At 43.4% G+C, this 21,248-nt stretch overlaps 2 protein-coding genes across 4 annotated transcripts in view; one reads left to right on the plus strand and one right to left on the minus strand.

The window, feature by feature from the left end:
• LOC308386500 (calpain-5-like) overlaps positions 1-17,945 on the plus strand; it is a 226,746-nt gene extending 208,801 nt beyond the window's left edge. Inside the window, exons 10-13 of the mRNA XM_080866086.1 lie at positions 15,857-16,059; positions 16,484-16,605; positions 16,702-16,838; positions 17,328-17,945. Of these exons, the coding sequence (XP_080722212.1) occupies positions 15,857-16,059; positions 16,484-16,605; positions 16,702-16,838; positions 17,328-17,498 (633 nt within the window). The 3' untranslated portion in view covers positions 17,499-17,945. The remainder of the gene's footprint in view (positions 1-15,856; positions 16,060-16,483; positions 16,606-16,701; positions 16,839-17,327) is intronic.
• Positions 17,946-18,027: 82 nt separating this feature from the next.
• The window catches only part of LOC308386501 (serine/threonine-protein kinase PAK 3), a 51,313-nt gene continuing 48,092 nt past the window's right edge, over positions 18,028-21,248 (minus strand). Inside the window, exon 16 of one of the 3 annotated variants that reach the window (XM_080866088.1) lies at positions 18,028-20,812. In XM_080866088.1, coding sequence (XP_080722214.1) covers positions 20,723-20,812 — 90 coding nt within the window. In that variant the 3' untranslated portion in view covers positions 18,028-20,722. The remainder of the gene's footprint in view (positions 20,813-21,248) is intronic. The other 2 variants (XM_080866087.1, XM_080866089.1) reach the window with 2 other exon arrangements.

The raw sequence follows: 21,248 nt of genomic DNA on the forward strand, positions 1-21,248 counted from the left end.
TTTTGAAATTTTGTAGGGGGCGCTGTGGAGCAATTTCGCGCTATTCAATGAAAATGATCACATGCCAACAAAGCCTTCATCCATTTGGAGGTGTGTGCCAAATTTCAAGCCTCTATAAACTTGCCAAGACCCTCAAAAGCCACTTCATCTTTCATGTTGAACAGCGTTGCCACCAGGGTGCGCCGTTCAGTTTAAACTCACAATTTTTGCACTGAAGCATCACGAGGGACTGATGGTGATATTCACCGCTTTTGAGGTGGCCAAGATGAACCTGTGAAAATCAGTACAACAAAATTAAAGCCATGACATTTCCTGTTGCCACTAGGTGGCGCTGTCCGTATTTCCGACAATGGGCACATCAATCTGTTCAGGGCGCGTCTGACATCATGCCTGTAAAGTCTGGTACTGATCAGACTGGATTTCATTGAGTTATACTAATTTCTTTCTTCATGGCGTGACATCAAAGTTCGCCATGCTGCTGGGGTCACACCCTTTCGCGAAAACTCACAGTTTTCACTGTAACCCAAGACCAACTCCTTAAGGCTTTCCTGGAGAAATTTGAGGCTGCAGATGTCACCCATCACTATACTGTACCCCAAAGTGTAAAACATAACATTTCCTGTTCCCACTAGGTGGCGCTGTCCCTGGTGTCAAATATGGCAGTTGAAATATGTTCAGGGGTGGAGCCTTATCATATGTGTTCACTTTGGTCAAGGTCAGAAAATGTATGACAAAATGAGAGGCAATAAGATTTTCATGGCGAGTCATCGAAATTCGCCGTGGCGCCACGGCCTCATGGTATTGTGAAAACTCAAAAGCTCCGCAATTTAACATGGCCCAGGTGTGTAGTTGACACTGACCAAAGATGAAGCTTATACGACCAAATCCCAAGGAGGAGTTCGCAAAAGTTCGAGGCATGGAAACGGCAAAATTAGAGCCAAAATGTCACCTTCTCTTCCAAATGGCGGACTTCCTGTTGGGTTTGCGTCAATGGGCCCACTGACTTTTTTGTTCGTCTTGGCATGATACACATGTGTGCCAAATTTCATACATGTAGCACAAACGATGTGGTCGTAGGGCTGCATTTTACAAGGCATAGGTGGCGCTGTAGAGCCATTTCCCAGTGCTCATATGTAAAACCATTAAAATACAAAATTTTTCACCAGACCTGGCATGTGTGCAAAATTTCATGAGTTTTTGAGCATGTTTAGGCCCTCAAAAAGGCCCTTGTTTTGCCTGAATAATAATAATAATAATAATTAAAGCTGCAAGCAGCGTTATGAGGGCCCTCGCACCCCATCGCGTCGAGCCACGCCCAACACCTACAACCAGCACCTCCGATCTGATGTCACATTGATGGAATTCATGCATTTAACCACCAGCTAACATTTCATCTCATTCAATCATCATTATAGTCGTCCCACTAGGTGGCGCTCTAACCATTACTGACAAATGGCATAACAAACATTTCCTAGCTCGAGTCTCATCACGCCTGTGACCTTTGGGAGAGTTTGGACATTTTGATTTTGAGTGACAGCAGATTACTGCTTTTTGGCGAGTGATTGAAACTCCACGTGCCGCCATGACAACCCCGTTTCCCTGAACGTAAAAAGCTTCGCAATTTAACATCACAAAGGTCTTTAGATTCCACACACTGGAGATTGGTTCAATATGATGAAATCCCTTGGAGGAGTTCGTCAAAGAACGGTGCCTGGAAAGAGGGGAAAATGTTGCCAAAATTGCACATTAATTTTAAAATGGCTGACTTCCTGTTGTATTTGGGATATTGCTCCAAGAGACTTTTTTGTACATCTTGATATCTCCTATAAGCTTACCAGGTTTCAGACTCATACATAAAACACAGAGCTGGGGCTGTGGTTTTGAAATTTTGTAGGGGGCGCTGTGGAGCCATTTTGGGATATTCAATGAAAATGATCACATAACAACAAAGCCTTAAGCGCATTGGAGGTGTGGGCCAAATTTCAAGACTTTTTAAACTTTCCAAGCCCCTCAAAAACCACTTCATTTTTCATGGTGAACAGCGTTGCCACCAGGGTGCACCGTTCAGTATAAAGTCACAATTTTCGCACTGCAGCATCATGAAGGACTGACGGTGACTTTCACCGCTTTTGAGGTATCCACAATGAACCTGTGAAAATCAGTACAACAAAGTGTAAGACATGACATTTCCTGTTCCCACTAGGTGGCGCTCTTCATATTCCTGACAATGGGCACATCAATTTGTTCAGGGCGGGTCTGATATCATGCCTGTAAAGTCTGGTACTAATCAGACTGGATTTCATGGAGTTATACTAATTTCTTTCTTCATGGCGAGATATCAAAGTTCGCCATGCTGCTGAAGTCACACCCTTTCGTGAAAAGTCACAGTTTTCACTGTACCCCAAGACCAACTCCTTACCCCTTTCCTGGAGAAATTTGAGGCTGCAGATGTCACCCATCACAATACTGTACCCCAAAGTGTAAAACATGACATTTCCTGTTCCCACTAGGTGGCGCTGTCGCTGACGTCAAATATGGCAGTTGAAATATGTTCAGGGGTGGAGCCTTATCATATGTGTGCTCTTTGGTCCAGATCGGACAATGTATGACAGAATGAGAGGCAATAAGATTTTCATGGCGAGTCATCGAAATTCGCCGTGGCGCCACGGCCTCATGGTATTGTGAAAACTCAAAAGCTCCGCAATTTAACATGGCACAAGGGTGTAGTTGGCACTGACCAAATATGAAGCTTATACGACCAATTTCCAAGGAGGAGTTCGTTAAAGTTCGAGGCATGGAAACGACAAATTTTAGAGCCAAAATGTCACCTTCACTTCTAAATTGCGGACTTCCTGTTGGGTTTGCATCAATGGGCCCACTGACTTTTTTGTTTGGCTCGTCATGATACACATGTGTGCCAAATTTCATACATGTAGCTCAAACTATGTGGTCGTAGGGCTGCATTTAACAAGGCATAGGTGGCGCTCTAGAGCCATTTCCCAGTGCTCATAAGTAAAACCATTAAAATACAAAATTTTTCACCAGACCTGGCATGTCTGCAAAATTTCATGAGTTTTTGAGCATGTTTAGGCCCTCAAAAAGGCCCTTGTTTGGGGTGAATAATAATAATAATAAGAAACGGAGCAGATACAATAGGGCCTTCGCACAGTCAGTGCTCGGGCCCTAATAATTAAAGCTGCAAGCAGCGTTATGAGGGCCCTCGCACCCCCGGCGCGTCGAGCCACGCCCAACACCTAAAACCAGCACCTCCGATCTGATGTCACATTGATGGAATTCATGCATTTAACCACCAGCTATCATTTCATCTCATTCAATCATGATTATAGTCGTCCCACTAGGTGGCTCTCTAACCATTACTGACAAATGGCATAACAAACATTTCCTAGCTCGAGTCTCATCACGCCTGCGACCTTTGGGAGAGATTGAACATTTTGATTTTGAGTGACAGCAGATTACTGCTTTTTGGCGAGTGATTGAAACTCCACGTGCCGCCATGACCACCCCATTTCCCTGAATGTAAAAAGGTTCGCAATTTAACATCACAAAGGTCTTTAGATTCCACACACAGGAGATTGCATCAATCTGATGAAATCCCTTGTAGGAGTACGTCAAATCACGATGCCTGAAAAGAGGAGAAAATGTCGCCAAAATTACACATTAATTTTAAAATGGCTGACTTCCTGTTGGATTTGGGATATTGCTCCAAGAGACTTTTTTGTACATCTTGATATCTCCTATAAGCCTACCAGGTTTCAGATTCATACATAAAACACAGAGCTGGGGCTGTGGTTTTGAAATTTTGTAGGGGGCGCTGTGGAGCCATTTTGGGATATTCAATGAAAATGATCACATGACAACAAAGCCATCCTCACATTGGAGGTGTGTGCCAAATTTCAAGCCTCTATAAACTTGCCAAGACCCTCAAAAGCCACTTCATCTTTCATGGTGAACAGCGTTGCCACCAGGGTGCGCCGTTCAGTTTAAAGTCACAATTTTTGCACTAAAGCATCATCAAGGACTGATGGTGATATACACCGCTTTTGAGGTGGCCACTATGAACCTGTGAAAATCAGTACAACAAAGTGTAAGACATGACATTTCCTGTTCCCACTAGGTGGCGCTCTTCATATTCCTGACAATGGGCACATCAATCTGTTCAGGGCGGGTGTGACATCATGCCTGTAAAGTCTGGTACTAATCAGACTGGATTTCATTGAGTTATACTAATTTGTTTCTTCATGGCGTGACATCAAAGTTCGCCATGCTGCTGGGGTCACACCCTTTCGCGAAAACTCACAGTTTTCACTGTAACCCAAGACCAACTCCTTAAGGCTTTCCTGGAGAAATTTGAGGCTGCAGATGTCACCCATCACTATACTGTACCCCAAAGTGTAAAACATGACATTTCCTGTTCCCACTAGGTGGCGCTGTCCTTGATGTCAAATATGGCAGTTGAAATATGTTCAGGGGTGGAGCCTTATCATATGTGTGCTCTTTGGTCCAGATCGGAACATGTATGACAGAATGAGAGGCAATAAGATTTTCATGGCGAGTCATCGAAATTCGCCATGGCGCCACGGCCTCATAGTATTGTGAAAACTCAAAAGCTCCGCAATTTAACATGGCACAAGGGTGTAGTTGACACTGACCAAATATGAAGGTTATGAAATCAAACCCCAAGGAGGAGTTCGCAAAAGTTCGAGGCATGGAAATGGCAAAATTAGAGCCAAAATGTCACCTTCTCTTCCAAATGGCGGACTTCCTGTTGGGTTTGCGTCAATGGGCCCCCAGACTTTTTTGTTCGTCTTGGCATGATACACATGTGTGCCAAATTTCATACATGTAGCTCAAACGATGTGGTCGTAGGGCTGCATTTAACAAGGCATAGGTGGCGCTGTAGAGCCATTTCCCAGTGCTCATATGTAAAACCATTAAAATACAAAATTTTTCACCAGACCTGGCATGTGTGCAAAATTTCATGAGTTTTTGAGCATGTTTAGGCCCTCAAAAAGGCCCTTGTTTTGCCTGAATAATAATAATAATAATAAGAAACAGAGCAGATACAATAGGGCCTTCGCACAGTCAGTGCTCGGGCCCTAATTAAAGCTGCAAGCAGCGTTATGAGGGCCCTCGCACCCCCGGCGCGTCGAGCCACGCCCAACACCTAAAACCAGCACGTCCGATCTGATGTCACATTGATGGAATTCATGCATTTAACCACCAGCTAACATTTCAACTCATTCATTCATGATTAGTTAGTCGTTCCACTAGGTGGCGCTCTAACCATTATGTACAAATGGCATAACAAACACTTCCAAGCTCGAGTCTCATCACACCTGAGACGTTTGGGAGAGATTGGACATTGTGTTTTTGAGTGACAGCAGATTACTGCTTTTTGGCCAGTGATTGAAACTCCACGTTCCGCCATAACCACCCCGTTTCCCTGGACGTAAAAAGCTTCGCAATTTAACATCACAAAGGTCTTTAGATTCCACACACTGGAGAATGGTTCAATATGATGAAATCCCTTGGAGGAGTTCGTCAAAGTATGAAGCCTGAAAAGAGGGGAAAATGTCGCCAAAATTACACATTAATTTTAAAATGGCTGACTTTCTGTTGGATTTGGGATATTGCTCCAAGAGACTTTTTTGTACATCTTGGTATCTCCTATAAGCCTACCAGGTTTCAGATTCATACAGAAAACACAGAGCTGGGGCTGTGGTTTTGAAATTTTGTAGGGGGCGCTGTGGAGCCATTTTGGGATATTCAATGAAAATGATCACATGACAACAAAGCCTTAAGCACATTGGAGGTGTGTGCCAAATTTCAAGCCTCTATAAACTTGCCAAGACCCTCAAAAGCCACTTCATCTTTCATCGTGAACAGCGTTGCCACCAGGGTGCGCCGTTCAGTTTAAAGTCACAATTTTTGCACTGAAGCATCACGAGGGACTGATGGTGATATTCACCGCTTTTGAGGTGGCCACGATGAACCTGTGAAAATCAGTACAACAAAATTAAAGCCATGACATTTCCTGTTGCCACTAGGTGGCGCTGTCCGTATTTCCGACAATGGGCACATCAATCTGTTCAGGGCGCGTCTGACATCATGCCTGTAAAGTCTGGTACTGATCAGACTGGATTTCATTGAGTTATACTAATTTGTTTCTTCATGGCGTGACATCAAAGTTCGCCATGCTGCTGGGGTCACACCCTTTCGCGAAAACTCACAGTTTTCACTGTAACCCAAGACCAACTCCTTAAGGCTTTCCTGGAGAAATTTGAGGCTGCAGATGTCACCCATCACTATACTGTACCCCAAAGTGTAAAACATGACATTTCCTGTTCCCACTAGGTGGCGCTGTCCCTGGTGTCAAATATGGCAGTTGAAATATGTTCAGGGGTGGAGCCTTATCATATGTGTGCTCTTTGGTCCAGATCGGAACATGTATGACAAAATGAGAGGCAATAAGATTTTCATGGCGAGTCATCGAAATTCGCCATGGCGCCACGGCCTCATAGTATTGTGAAAACTCAAAAGCTCCGCAATTTAACATGGCACAAGGGTGTAGTTGACACTGTCCAAATTTGAAGGTTATGAAATGAAACCCCAAGGAGGAGTTCGCAAAAGTTCGAGGCATGGAAATGGCAAAATTAGAGCCAAAATGTCACCTTCTCTTCCAAATGGCGGACTTCCTGTTGGGTTTGCGTCAATGGGCCCACAGACTTTTTTGTTCGTCTTGGCATGATACACATGTGTGCCAAATTTCATACATGTAGCTGAAACGATGTGGTCGTAGGGCTGCATTTAACAAGGCATAGGTGGCGCTCTAGAGCCATTTCCCAGTGCTCATATGTAAAACCATTAAAATACAAAATTTTTCACCAAACCTGGCATGTGTGCAAAATTTCATGAGTTTTTGAGCATGTTTAGGCCCTCAAAAAGGCCCTTGTTTGGGGTGAATAATAATAATAATTAAAGCTGCAAGCAGCGTTATGAGGGCCCTCGCACCCCCGGCGCGTCGAGCCACGCCCAACACCTAAAACCAGCACGTCCGATCTGATGTCACATTGATGGAATTCATGCATTTAACCACCAGCTAACATTTCAACTCATTCATTCATGATTAGTTAGTCGTTCCACTAGGTGGCGCTCTAACCATTATGTACAAATGGCATAACAAACACTTCCAAGCTCGAGTCTCATCACACCTGAGACGTTTGGGAGAGATTGGACATTGTGTTTTTGAGTGACAGCAGATTACTGCTTTTTGGCGAGTGATTGAAACTCCACGTGCCGCCATAACCACCCCGTTTCCCTGGACGTAAAAAGCTTCGCAATTTAACATCACAAAGGTCTTTAGATTCCACAAACTGCAGATCGGTCCAATCTGATGAAATCCCTTGGAGGAGTTCGTCAAAGAACGATGCCTGAAAAGAGGGGAAAATGTTGCCAAAATTGCACATTAATTTTAAAATGGCTGACTTCCTGTTGGATTTGGGATATTGCTCCAAGAGACTTTTTTGTACATCTTGATATCTCCTATAAGCTTACCAGGTTTCAGACTCATACATAAAACACAGAGCAGGGGCTGTCATTTTGAAATTTTGTAGGGGGCGCTGTGGAGCCATTTTGGGATATTCAATGAAAATGATCACATAACAACAAAGCCTTAACCACATTGGAGGTGTGTGCCAAATTTCAAGACTTTTTAAACTTTCCAAGCCCCTCAAAAGCCACTTCATCTTTCATGGTGAACCGCGTTGCCACCAGGGTGCGGCGTTCAGTTTAAAGTCACAATTTTTGCACTGAAGCATCACAAGGGACTGATGGTGATATTCACCGCTTTTGAGGTGGCCACGATGAACCTGTGAAAATCAGTACAACAAAATTAAAGCCATGACATTTCCTGTTCCCACTAGGTGGCGCTGTCCGTATTCCCGACAATGGGCACATCAATCTGTTCAGGGCGGGTCTGTCATCATGCCTGTAAAGTCTGGTACTGATCAGACTGGATTTCATTGAGTTATACTAATTTGTTTCTTCATGGCGTGACATCAAAGTTCGCCATGCTGCTGGGGTCACACCCTTTTGCGAAAAGTCACAGTTTTCACTGTAACCCAAGACCAACTCCTTAAGGCTTTTCTGGAGAAATTTGAGGCTGCAGATGTCACCCATCACTATACTGTACCCCAAAGTGTAAAACATGACATTTCCTGTTCCCACTAGGTGGCGCTGTCCTTGATGTCAAATATGGCAGTTGAAATATGTTCAGGGGTGGAGCCTTATCATATGTGTGCTCTTTGGTCCAGATCGGAACATGTATGACAGAATGAGAGGCAATAAGATTTTCATGGCGAGTCATCGAAATTCGCCATGGCGCCACGGCCTCATAGTATTGTGAAAACTCAAAAGCTCCGCAATTTAACATGGCACAAGGGTGTAGTTGACACTGTCCAAATTTGAAGTTTATAGGACCAAATCCCAAGGAGGAGTTCGTTAAAGTACAAGGCATGGAAACGGTAAAATCAGACCCAAAATGTCACCTTCAATCCAAAATGGCGGACTTCCTGTTGGGTTTAGGACATTGCCATAATAGACTTTTTTGTTCGACTCTGAACGTTATATAGGTGTACCGACTTTCAAACGTGTAGGTCATACCCATACCGGGGGCTCGCGTTTTTCATTTTTCTAGGTGGCGCTACTGAGCTAATTTTCCCTGGCCATGTCTGGGAACATTAAAATACGTAAATTTTCACCAGACCTGACGCGTGTGCAAAATTTCATGAGTTTTCGAGCATGTTTAGGCCCTCAAACGGCCAATTCATTTGCCGGAATAATAATAATAATAATAATAATAATAATAATAATAATAATAATAATAATAATAAACAGAGCAATTACAATAGGGCCTTCGCACTATCAGTGCTCGGGCCCTAATTAAAGCTGCAAGCAGCGTTATGAGGGCCCTCGCACCCCCGGCACGTCGAGCCACTGCCAACACCTCAAACCGGCACGTCCGATGTGATGTCACATTGATGGATTTCATGCTTTTAATCACCAGCTAACATTTCATCTTATTCAACCAGGATTATAGTCATGCCACTAGGTGGCGCTCTAACCATTATTGACAAATAGCATAGCAAACATTTCCAAGCTCGAGTCTCATCACACCTGCGACCTTTGGGAGAGATTGGACATTGTGTTTTTTAGTGACAGCAGATTACTGCTTTTTGCGAGTGATTGAAACTCTACGTGCCGCCATGACCACCCCGTTTCCCTTAACGGAAAAAGCTTCGCAATTTAACATCACAAAGGTCTTTAGATTCTACACACTGAAGAATGCTTCAATATGATGAAATCCCTTGGAGGAGTTCGTCAAAGTATGAGGCCTGAAAAGGGGGGAAAATGTCATCAAAATTACACATTAATTTTAAAATGGCTGACTTCCTGTTGGATTTGGGATATTGCTCCAAGAGACTTTTTTGTACATCTTGATATCTTACACAAGCTTACCAAGTGTCAGACTCATAGATGAAACACAGAGCAGGGGCTGATGTTTTGAAATATTGTAGGGGGCGCTGTGGAGCCATTTTGCGCTATTCAAGGAAAATGGTTACATAACAACAATGCCTTCATCCATTTGGAGGTGTGTGCCAAATTTCAAGCCTCTATAAACTTTCCAAGCCCCTCAAAAGCCACTTCATCTTTCATGGTGAACCGCGTTGCCACCAGGGTGCGCCGTTCAGTTTAAAGTCACAATTTTTGCACTAAAGCATCATCAAGGACTGATGGTGATATTCACCGCTTTTGAGGTGGCCACGATGAACCTGTGAAAATCAGTACAACAAAATTAAAGCCATGACATTTCCTGTTGCCATTAGGTGGCGCTGTCCGTATTTCCGACAATGGGCACATCAATCTGTTCAGGGCGGGTCTGCCATCATGCCTGTAAAGTCTGGTACTGATCAGACTGGATTTCATTGAGTTATACTAATTTGTTTATTCATGGCGTGACATCAAAGTTCGCCATGCTGCTGGGGTCACACCCTTTTGCGAAAAGTCACAGTTTTCACTGTAACCCAAGACCAACTCCTTAAGGCTTTCCTGGAGAAATTTGAGGCTGCAGATGTCACCCATCACTATACTGTTCCCCAAAGTGTAAAACATGACATTTCCTGTTCCCACTAGGTGGCGCTGTCCTTGATGTCAAATATGGCAGTTGAAATATGTTCAGGGGTGGAGCCTTATCATATGTGTGCTGTTTGGTCCAGATAGGAACATGTATGACAAAATGAGAGGTAATAAGATTTTCATGGCGAGTCATCGAAATTCGCCATGGCGCCACGGCCTCATAGTATTGTGAAAACTCAAAAGCTCCGCAATTTAACATGGCACAAGGGTGTAGTTGGCACTGACCAAATATGAAGGTTATGAAATCAAACCCCAAGGAGGAGTTCGTCAAAGTTCGAGGCATGGAAATGGTAAAATCAGAGCCAAAATGTCACCTTCAATCCAAAATGGCGGACTTCCTGTTGGGTTTAGGACATTGCCATAATAGACTTTCTTGTTCGACTCTGAACATTATATAGGTGTACCGACTTTCAAACATGTAGGTCATACCCATACCGGGGGCTCGCGTTTTTCATTTTTCTAGGTGGCGCTACTGAGCTAATTTTCCCTGGCCATGTCTGAGAACATTAAAATACGTAAATTTTCACCAGACCTGACGCGTGTGCAAAATTTCATGAGTTTTCGAGCATGTTTAGGCCCTCAAACGGCCAATTCATTTGCCGAAATAATAATAATAATAATAATAATAATAATAATAAACAGAGCAATTACAATAGGGCCTTCGCACTATCAGTGCTCGGGCCCTAATAATAAGAAACGGAGCAGATACAATAGGGCCTTCGCACTCTCAGTGCTCGGGCCCTAATAATAATAATAAGAAACGGAGCAGATACAATAGGGCCTTCGCACTCTCGGTGCTCGGGCCCTAATAATTAAAGCTGCAAGCAGCGTTATGAGGGCCCTCGCACCCCCGGCACGTCGAGCCACTGCCAACACCTCAAACCGGCACGTCCGATGTGATGTCACATTGATGGATTTCATGCTTTTAATCACCAGCTAACATTTCATCTTATTCAACCAGGATTATAGTCATGCCACTAGGTGGCGCTCTAACCATTATTGACAAATAGCATAACAAACATTTCCAAGCTCGAGTCTCATCACACCTGCGACCTTTGGGAGAGATTGGACATTGTGTTTTTTAGTGACAGCAGATTACTGCTTTTTGCGAGTGATTGAAACTCTACGTGCCGCCATGACCACCCCGTTTCCCTGAACGGAAAAAGCTTCGCAATTTAACATCACAAAGGTCTTTAGATTCTACACACTGAAGAATGCTTCAATATGATGAAATCCCTTGGAGGAGTTCGTCAAAGTATGAGGCCTGAAAAGGGGGGAAAATGTCATCAAAATTACACATTAATTTTAAAATGGCTGACTTCCTGTTGGATTTGGGATATTGCTCCAAGAGACTTTTTTGTACATCTTGATATCTTACACAAGCTTACCAAGTGTCAGACTCATAGATGAAACACAGAGCAGGGGCTGATGTTTTGAAATATTGTAGGGGGCGCTGTGGAGCCATTTTGCGCTATTCAAGGAAAATGGTTACATAACAACAATGTCTTCATCCATTTGGAGGTGTGTGCCAAATTTCAAGCCTCTATAAACTTTCCAAGCCCCTCAAAAGCCACTTCATCTTTCATGGTGAACCGCGTTGCCACCAGGGTGCGCCGTTCAGTTTAAAGTCACAATTTTTGCACTGAAGCATCACGAGGGACTGATGTTGATATTCACCGCTTTTGAGGTGGCCACGATGAACCTGTGAAAATCAGTACAACAAAATTAAAGCCATGACATTTCCTGTTGCCATTAGGTGGCGCTGTACGTATTCCCGACAATGGGCACATCAATCTGTTCAGGGCGGGTCTGCCATCATGCCTGTAAAGTCTGGTACTGATCAGACTGGATTTCATTGAGTTATACTAATTTGTTTATTCATGGCGTGACATCAAAGTTCGCCATGCTGCTGGGGTCACACCCTTTTGCGAAAAGTCACAGTTTTCACTGTAACCCAAGACCAACTCCTTAAGGCTTTCCTGGAGAAATTTGAGGCTGCAGATGTCACCCATCACTATACTGTACCCCAAAGTCTAAAACATGACATTTCCTGTTCCCACTAGGTGGCGCTGTCCTTGATGTCAAATATGGCAGTTGAAATATGTTCAGGGGTGGAGCCTTATCATATGTGTGCTCTTTGGTCCAGATCGGAACATGTATGACAAAATGAGAGGCAATAAGATTTTCATGGCGAGTCATCGAAATTCGCCATGGCGCCACGGCCTCATAGTATTGTGAAAACTCAAAAGCTCCGCAATTTAACATGGCACAAGGGTGTAGTTGGCACTGACCAAATATGAAGGTTATGAAATCAAACCCCAAGGAGGAGTTCGTCAAAGTTCGAGGCATGGAAATGGTAAAATCAGAGCCAAAATGTCACCTTCAATCCAAAATGGCGGACTTCCTGTTGGGTTTAGGACATTGCCATAATAGACTTTTTTGTTCGACTCTGAACATTATATAGGTGTACCGACTTTCAAACATGTAGGTCATACCCATACCGGGGGCTCGCGTTTTTCATTTTTCTAGGTGGCGCTACTGAGCTAATTTTCCCTGGCCATGTCTGAGAACATTAAAATACGTAAATTTTCACCAGACCTGACGCGTGTGCAAAATTTCATGAGTTTTCGTGCATGTTTAGGCCCTCAAACGGCCAATTCATTTGCCGAAATAATAATAATAATAATAATAATAATAATAATAATAATAAACAGAGCAATTACAATAGGGCCTTCGCACTATCAGTGCTCGGGCCCTAATAATAAACAGAGCAATTACAATAGGGCCTTCGCACTGTCAGTGCTCGGGCCCTAATTAAAGCTGCAAGCAGCGTTATGAGGGCCCTCGCACCCCCGGCGTGTCGAGCCATGCCCAACACCTGAAACCAGCACGTCCGATCTGATGTCACATTGATGGAATTCATGCATTTAACCACCAGCTAACATTTCATTTGGTTCAACCATGAGTATAGTCGTCCCACTAGGTGGCGCTCTAACCATTATAGACAAAGGGCATAACAAACATTTCCGAGCTTGAGTCTCATCACGCCTGCGACCTTTGGGAGAGATTGGACTTTGTGTCTTTGAGTGACAGCATATTACTGCTTTTTGGCGAGTGATTGAAACTCCACGTGCCGCCATGACCACCCCGTTTCCTTGAACGTAAAAAGCTTCGCAATTTAACATCACAAAGGTCTTTAGATTCCACACACTGGAGAATGGTTCAATATGATGAAATCCCTTGGAGGAGTTCGTCAAAGTATGAAGCCTGAAAAGAGGGGAAAATGTCGCCAAAATTACACATTAATTTTAAAATGGCTGACTTCCTGTTGGATTTGGGATATTGCTCCAAGAGACTTTTTTGTACATCTTGATATTTTCCATAAGCTTACCAGGTTTCAGACTCATAGATGAAACACAGAGCTGGGGCTGATGTTTTGAAATTTTGTAGGGGGCGCTGTGGAGCAATTTCGCGCTATTCAATGAAAATGATCACATGACAACAAAGCCTACATCCATTTGGAGGTGTGTGCCAAATTTCAAGCCTCTATAAACTTGCCAAGACCCTCAAAAGCCACTTCATCTTTCATGTTGAACAGCGTTGCCACCAGGGTGCGCCGTTCAGTTTAAACTCACAATTTTTGCACTGAAGCATCACGAGGGACTGATGGTGATATTCACCGCTTTTGAGGTGGCCAAGATGAACCTGTGAAAATCAGTACAACAAAATTAAAGCCATGACATTTCCTGTTGCCACTAGGTGGCGCTGTCCGTATTTCCGACAATGGGCACATCAATCTGTTCAGGGCGGGTCTGACATCATGCCTGTAAAGTCTGGTACTGATCAGACTGGATTTCATTGAGTTATACTAATTTGTTTCTTCATGGCGTGACATCAAAGTTCGCCATGCTGCTGGGGTCACACCCTTTCGCGAAAACTCACAGTTTTCACTGTAACCCAAGACCAACTCCTTAAGGCTTTCCTGGAGAAATTTGAGGATGCAGATGTCACCCATCACTATACTGTACCCCAAAGTGTAAAACATGACATTTCCTGTTCCCACTAGGTGGCGCTGTCCTTGATGTCAAATATGGCAGTTGAAATATGTTCAGGGGTGGAGCCTTATCATATGTGTTCACTTTGGTCAAGGTCAGAAAATGTATGACAAAATGAGAGGCAATAAGATTTTCATGGCGAGTCATCGAAATTCGCCATGGCGCCACGGCCTCATAGTATTGTGAAAACTCAAAAGCTCCGCAATTTAACATGGCACAAGGGTGTAGTTGACACTGTCCAAAGATGAAGCTTATACAACCAAATCCCAAGGAGGAGTTCGAAAAAGTTCGAGGCATGGAAATGGCAAAATTAGAGCCAAAATGTCACCTTCACGTCCAAATGGCGGACTTCCTGTTGGGTTTGCGTCAATGGGCCCACTGACTTTTTTGTTCGTCTTGGCATGATACACATGTGTGCCAAATTTCATACATGTAGCCCAAACGATGTGGTCGTAGGGCTGCATTTAACAAGGCATAGGTGGCGCTCTAGAGCCATTTCCCAGTGCTCATATGTAAAACCATTAAAAAACAAAATTTTTCACCAGACCTGGCATGTGTGCAAAATTTCATGAGTTTTTGAGCATGTTTAGGCCCTCAAAAAGGCCCTTGTTTGGGGTGAATAATAATAATAAAAAGAAACGGAGCAGATACAATAGGGCCTTCGCACTCTCGGTGCTCGGGCCCTAATAATAATAATAAACAGAGCAATTACAATAGGGCCTTCGCACTGTCAGTGCTCGGGCCCTAATAATAATAATAAACAGAGCAATTACAATAGGGCCTTCGCACTGTCAGTGCTCGGGCCCTAATAAACAGAGCAATTACAATAGGGCCTTCGCACTGTCAGTGCTCGGGCCCTAATAAACAGAGCAATTACAATAGGGCCTTCGCACTGTCAGTGCTCGGGCCCTAATAAGACGATCAGTCAACACAGTAATGCGCGTGTTAAAATTCAATTATTGTTTCTATTTTGTGCCACCAGGAGGCAGAAAACTCTTTTCCACTTCTCTTTACTACGCCGTTTAAAGGCATCAATTAAAGTTTATGATGAACAAGAAGAACATGTATTCGTTGACTCTGGCACGAATTCAAATGTAGTTTAATTAAGTACAAAATTAGCAAAATGCAGTTTAAAAGTCATTTTTCTGCCCAGGTACTTTTTCGGATTGCTGCTATACTGATGCAGCTGACTGCGGTGGAGCGGAAGGTTTTGCTCCTTCATGCAGTAAAAAGTGCAGTTCATTAGAGTTCAAGTCACCTTTAAGTAAGATGGCTATAAATTAAACAGGGAAAAATGAAATTCTGCTACCCAGATTTGTTTGTATAGTAGACGTAATTTATGTAATCTTGTATATTTTTGCTACGTCGTATTATTTTGATCAATTGTTTTTGCAAGCTAAGCTTGCAGTCAAGCTCACCCTGTATGTCAAGCTGCATTCATTTTGAGCGTACTATATGCTTCTTAGGTGATATTTTCATGTGTCACTTGTAATCGCATTTCCTTTGAAATTTATTGAAGTAGCTCCAAACTGTGTTGCACAGGATTTTGGTAAATTATGCTCACAAAATATCAAATTCTTTTCTAGGTGGAGCTGAACAGGAAGTACCGTTTACATGACATCCTGACCCAAAAGTGTGTAAATACGTCAACCTACATCAATGCTCGGACAGTGTTCATGAGGATCAGTCTGACTCAGGGCCGATATGTCATCTTCCCCACCACCTTCCAGCCTTTTACGCTGGGCGATTTCATGCTCCGGGTTTTCACTGATGTGGAGTCCGGCTGCAGGTAGGACAGTGCCGTAGATGTGAGGTCAAGCCAACAACAGTGTGTAGCTGAGTTTGTCAGACAAAAATGTAATATCAATAACTCCAAAAATAACGCACTTATCTGGGAAAGTGACTGACATGGCAGCTGTTTGTACGTTTTTAGTCCAAGAAAACATTCAAATTAGTGTTTTGGGAAATAGGGACCATTTAAATGTGATTTACAGTAACTTCTATTGCTTTTCTTGGCCAAATATTTTATTTTGCCAGATTTTGTTTTGTTTCTTTTTGGCACAGCAACTCATAGTCACTCATTAATAATACAGGTCATCCACTCAGCCTTGTCTATGAATCATAGGTGTAATGTTACTGTTCCACTCTTTCAGTTTGCCTCTAGTAAGAACAAGGCCACATTGCCAACTCTTAACTCTTCTCTACTCTCACAGGGAGCTGACAGTGGACAAGCCTCAGGTAAAATGCTGGAGTTCAATCATTGGTTACCCACAAGCTGTGACTCATGTCTATGTACATTCAGCTGAGGGGCTGCAGAATCAGGACCGCACAGGAGGTTAGAAGACTTTCCACAAGTTAAACTTCCTGCTATAACACTTCTGTTCAGCGTGATGAGTCTTTAATCCACCAAATCTGGTTCTCTTTCACGCAGGTGCAGACCCCTACGTGATCATATCATGTGAGGGCAAGTCAGTCAAATCCACCATCCACAAGGACACCTTAAACCCAGAGTTTGCAACTAGCGGTGTTTTCTACAGGAAAAAGCTGAGCAAGCCCATAACTGTGCAGGTAATATGCAGTCTATCTCATTAGTCCTGCTTAATGGAATTATTCTCAGTGACTGGTGGAGCAAAGGGATTTCTCACCTCTGTCCGGTTGAAACTATGTCTCTCAGACATGTTTGCTTTTCAGAGATCAGCGTTATTTTAATCTCAAAGACTGTAAAGTTTTCATTAAAGAGTTTGTAAAAGGCTTCAAGAGCATAAGAAAACAAATTTCCCAGCTTTTAACAGTGAATAAACTTTCAATTTACCTGAAGTCTTACACACAATTCTGCATCAAATGTAAACTAAGTGCCGTCTCTGCTCATAAAAGCCAAAACAACAACAATACATTTTTTTTACACCACTAGCCTAATTTGCATATTGGACCAAGTCTCATCCTGCGTGTGCAAATCTTAAATTCCTAATCTGTTTAATGAGTGAAAACATTTGTTTTGCCATTACATTTTAGAGTGTGGAGATAAATATATATTTCAAACTGACTGTTTCTCCTCAGGTGTGGAACAGCAACGCAGTGAAGGATGAATTTATGGGCCAAGTCGTGTTGTCCGGGTCAGTGAACGACCCCACCGAACCTCAGAGGCTTCAGCTCACAGATCAAGGACGGCAGATGCCCGGCACCATCGGCCTAAGGATCGTCACCTCGGTTCAGCTGACTGCCATATGACCGGAGAGAGGGCTGAATCCTTTCTCAGCTTTGACTTATTTGACAAGCATCAAAACCAGCAGCGGGATGCATTTGTATGAAGGTGAATTTATGTGAGCAGGGAATTATGGGACAAACTGAAAATCTCTCCCTTTTCGTTACTTTTGATCTTTTTTTTTTTAATTCATGCTTTTATAATTTATATATAAAGTTTTTATTTTGATGTGTTTGTAACCCCGATTATTCTGATACGACACTGTGAGAAACATGGCAGTATTTGTCCTTCAGGCCTCACAGTTACCAAGATCGCGGCCTGTACAGTCGCCTTTTTGCAGAGTAACGTGTTACATGCTACACCTGGTGTTACACGTATGCATTCCTCTTCCGTTTCTTTCCTCCAGCAGTTTACAATCATGGTTCGTTCTCATGAGTACTAAGAAAATCCTCAATGGAACAAAAATTAAAAGAAATCCTAAGACCAAACACTGCTACGACTCTGGTTTTCTTCCTCTTTTTATTTCAGTCCAGTTCCCAAACTGCAATATTTTGTTGTTTTTTTTTCCTTCAGTTTTTTTTTTTTGTTTTTTGGACACTCAAGACACAGCCATGCACAATTCAAAGTTCAAAAAGTCTATTGCTTCAACCACAATTAAAAATAGTTTATCCAAAACCTCATTTCCCCTTCACTCATTTGTCCTTTTCCAAAGATGGGGGAAGGCCTGCTGAGGTATGCCAGATGGATCAGCAGTTTTACAAAGCTAGACAATAATAAGAGTAGTAGTAATAATAATCATAATAATAATAAAGATAATAATTTAAAAAGTAACATTTTTTGTCTTTGTTCCATTCTCTTGATAGACATTAATAGAGGAATTTTCACACCACGTGTACAGGTTTACACATTCAGAAGATAGGAATGTACAGGAGCAACCACAGAAAAGGGGGCACGTCGGCGGTGTCTCTCATCCCGAAATTCACCTTTGTGCTCATAGTTCAGACCTGTACATGGGGCAGAGGCCAGATGTCCCAGGGCTGGCGAAGCTTCCTAACAGGCCACCCACACCTACCACGCGCACTCACACACGCACACACACGCACACGCACAAACACTCAGCAGTGGTATTCAGGACAGACTGTGTGGGCCCGCACACAGAGTGCTGCATTCATCGGCTCTCTGTCCGGATGAAGGAGTGTCCTATAAAGCCCAAACAGGAGAGGTGGATCCAGGAGTGCAGAGACGGCGTTTGTGTGTTTGCTTTTCTCTCTTTTTTTCTCTTCTATTTCCAGGGTGCAAAACAATTATTGATACATACCACAGAGCAACCTGAATATTGTCGTTTTAAGTTACATAGTTATGAAAAAAAAGTGGGGGTTCCCGTCGTATTTACATACATACATACATATCCTAACAATCTTAACCTATCTGAAGATGACATACAGTGTATAGTTTGTTTTACATGCATGGATTCTGTTGCTTCCTCCTGTCTCACGTCACTCCATCTTCTGCGCTGGACAGTGGAGGTACAATATGACTAAGCAGCTACCCTGCACCTCAAAGTCAAGGTGGACAACACGAGTGAGGCATCTTCTAGTGCAGATTGAGGTAGCCCCCTAACACACACACACTCACGCACGCACACACACACGGGGGGGGGGGGGGGGGGGGGGGGGAGATGCTACATGGGAAATGTCCAATGAAGGCAGCAAATACAGACACAAAATCTAAACTTCTGTACAGAGGAGTGAGTTTAAGCAAACCCAGTATGGAAGGAATGATGGCGATCAATGTGAACCTCGGCTAGGGTTTTCAGCGCTATAGGGCAAGGTACAATCGTAAAATGGCACTCCCTGCTTCCTGCTTCACTCCCTTGATAACATCCCCCTCTTTTTGATCTGACGCACACCCACAAGGTGATAAAATGTAAATATCACGGAAAGAATTTGCATAACATCCAATTAAATAAGGGGGGAAAAAAGAATGAATGAGCAGCATCATAAGTACAAAAAGGAAGAAGGAAGGACGGAAGGAAGGAGGGAAGGAAGGAGGGGCAGCTGGTGGTCAGTGGCTCATTGGACACAACACATGCATTTGAAGTACTTTCCCTTTATGTCGTGTTTGTCAGTTTCAATTGGATAAAGATATTTTTTGTTCACAGCATTTGTTTGTTGGGTGTATTTTGACTAAGGACACTGTGATTCTTGGGGCATCCTTGGGTGTGATTGAGTGTGGTGCTGGACCTCCAACTTACTGTAGATGACCATCTTCTAGGATGAGTAAATGACAGATCTCCATAATATAAACATCTCAAGCACACAGCTCTGGCTCTGGCATCAGTGATCATGTGTGTCTGCAACAGGAAACAGCCAAAACTTCAGGCAACCGTCGCCAACTCCAACTCTTCACCGATATGAAATGGATTAATAAAGGGTGTTTAAAGCTGGCATAGGTCATGTGAAATTATTCCTGACTTTTTCCCCTGTAGTGGCACCCCTACTACACGCATTTACAAACACACACACAGACACACAGAAAATGCAAAAATATTCCACCTTGAGATGTGACAGTCTGCAGAGGAGTAGCTATGTTTTTTCCACAGAGCCGTAGTCATGCAGGCAAAGGCTGGGTCCAGAATCACGCTCTCACATCAGCCAGTCCCTGCAGGTGCAGGTGTGGCCCGATGGTGCACCATGAAGGGAAGGACTGGAGGAGGGATAATCAAGCCTAAAGCTTGCCAGGGAAGGAAATTCAGGCTCTTCAAGTTTAGTTTTTTTGTCTCTCCTCGTCGCTCTTGGAGCCTCTTCTTGAAAATGAGCACGCTTTCTTTTCAATTTTCTCATGGTTTTTTTTTTTCGGTTTGGGAAGCAACCGCCTCCCAAACAGGACGTACGACACAAAGAAATGTGCACAGTTTGTATACGCGCACGCAGGCCAACACACCCACACACTCACACACACTTGTGATAGACTGCTCTACATGTACAGAGTGCTGGAGGAGTAAACGGGGAGACAAGGTCTTTTCAGCAGCATGGGCCGAGACGCTGCAAGGCCAGATGTCCATCCTACATTTGAGGCCTGGGGGTCTTTTGTCCTTGTGCTGTCACTGTAAGTCACACAAACCCCTCCTTGTGCTGTCACTGTCACGTCACCCGCCCCCCATACACCCATACACCCAAGCCCCTGGATGTGATGAAAGCACTCATCGCAGGCGGGGCTCCAGCCTCGGGTGCGGACAGAGAGCACATCCTTAGCGACTGCTGTTCTTTATGGCTTCCTTTGCAGCTACAATCAGGGGCGTCAGGCTGGATAGAGGCTTCGCCAACTTGAGGAAAGAATGCTGAAAATGCAAAAAATCATTTTTTAAAATGTACCTATGAATCCAAAGAGTGTTGCAATATCATAAAAATACAGTTATGATTATTAAAACAAGCATAAGAGTAGATTTAATATAGTACGCTTAGAATCATATTATTCTATTCAATTCAGTTTTGTTTATATAGCGCCAAATTACAACAACAGTTGCCTCAAGGCACTTTATATTGTAAGGTAGACCCTGCAATAATACATTCAGAGGAAAAAAACCCAACAATCATATGACCCCCTATGAGCAAGCACTTCGGCGACAGTGGGAAGGAAAAACTCCCTTTTAACAGGAAGAAACCTCCGGCAGAACCAGGCTCAGGGAGGGGCAGCCATATGCTGCGACCGGTTGGGGTGAGAGAAATTATTATTATCATTATCCAAGAATCATTATCCAGTTTCCAGGGTAACTA

This window comes from Rhamphochromis sp. 'chilingali' (assembly GCF_963969265.1).
Source record: "Rhamphochromis sp. 'chilingali' genome assembly, chromosome: 19".
Lineage (NCBI taxonomy): Eukaryota > Metazoa > Chordata > Actinopteri > Cichliformes > Cichlidae > Rhamphochromis > Rhamphochromis sp. 'chilingali'.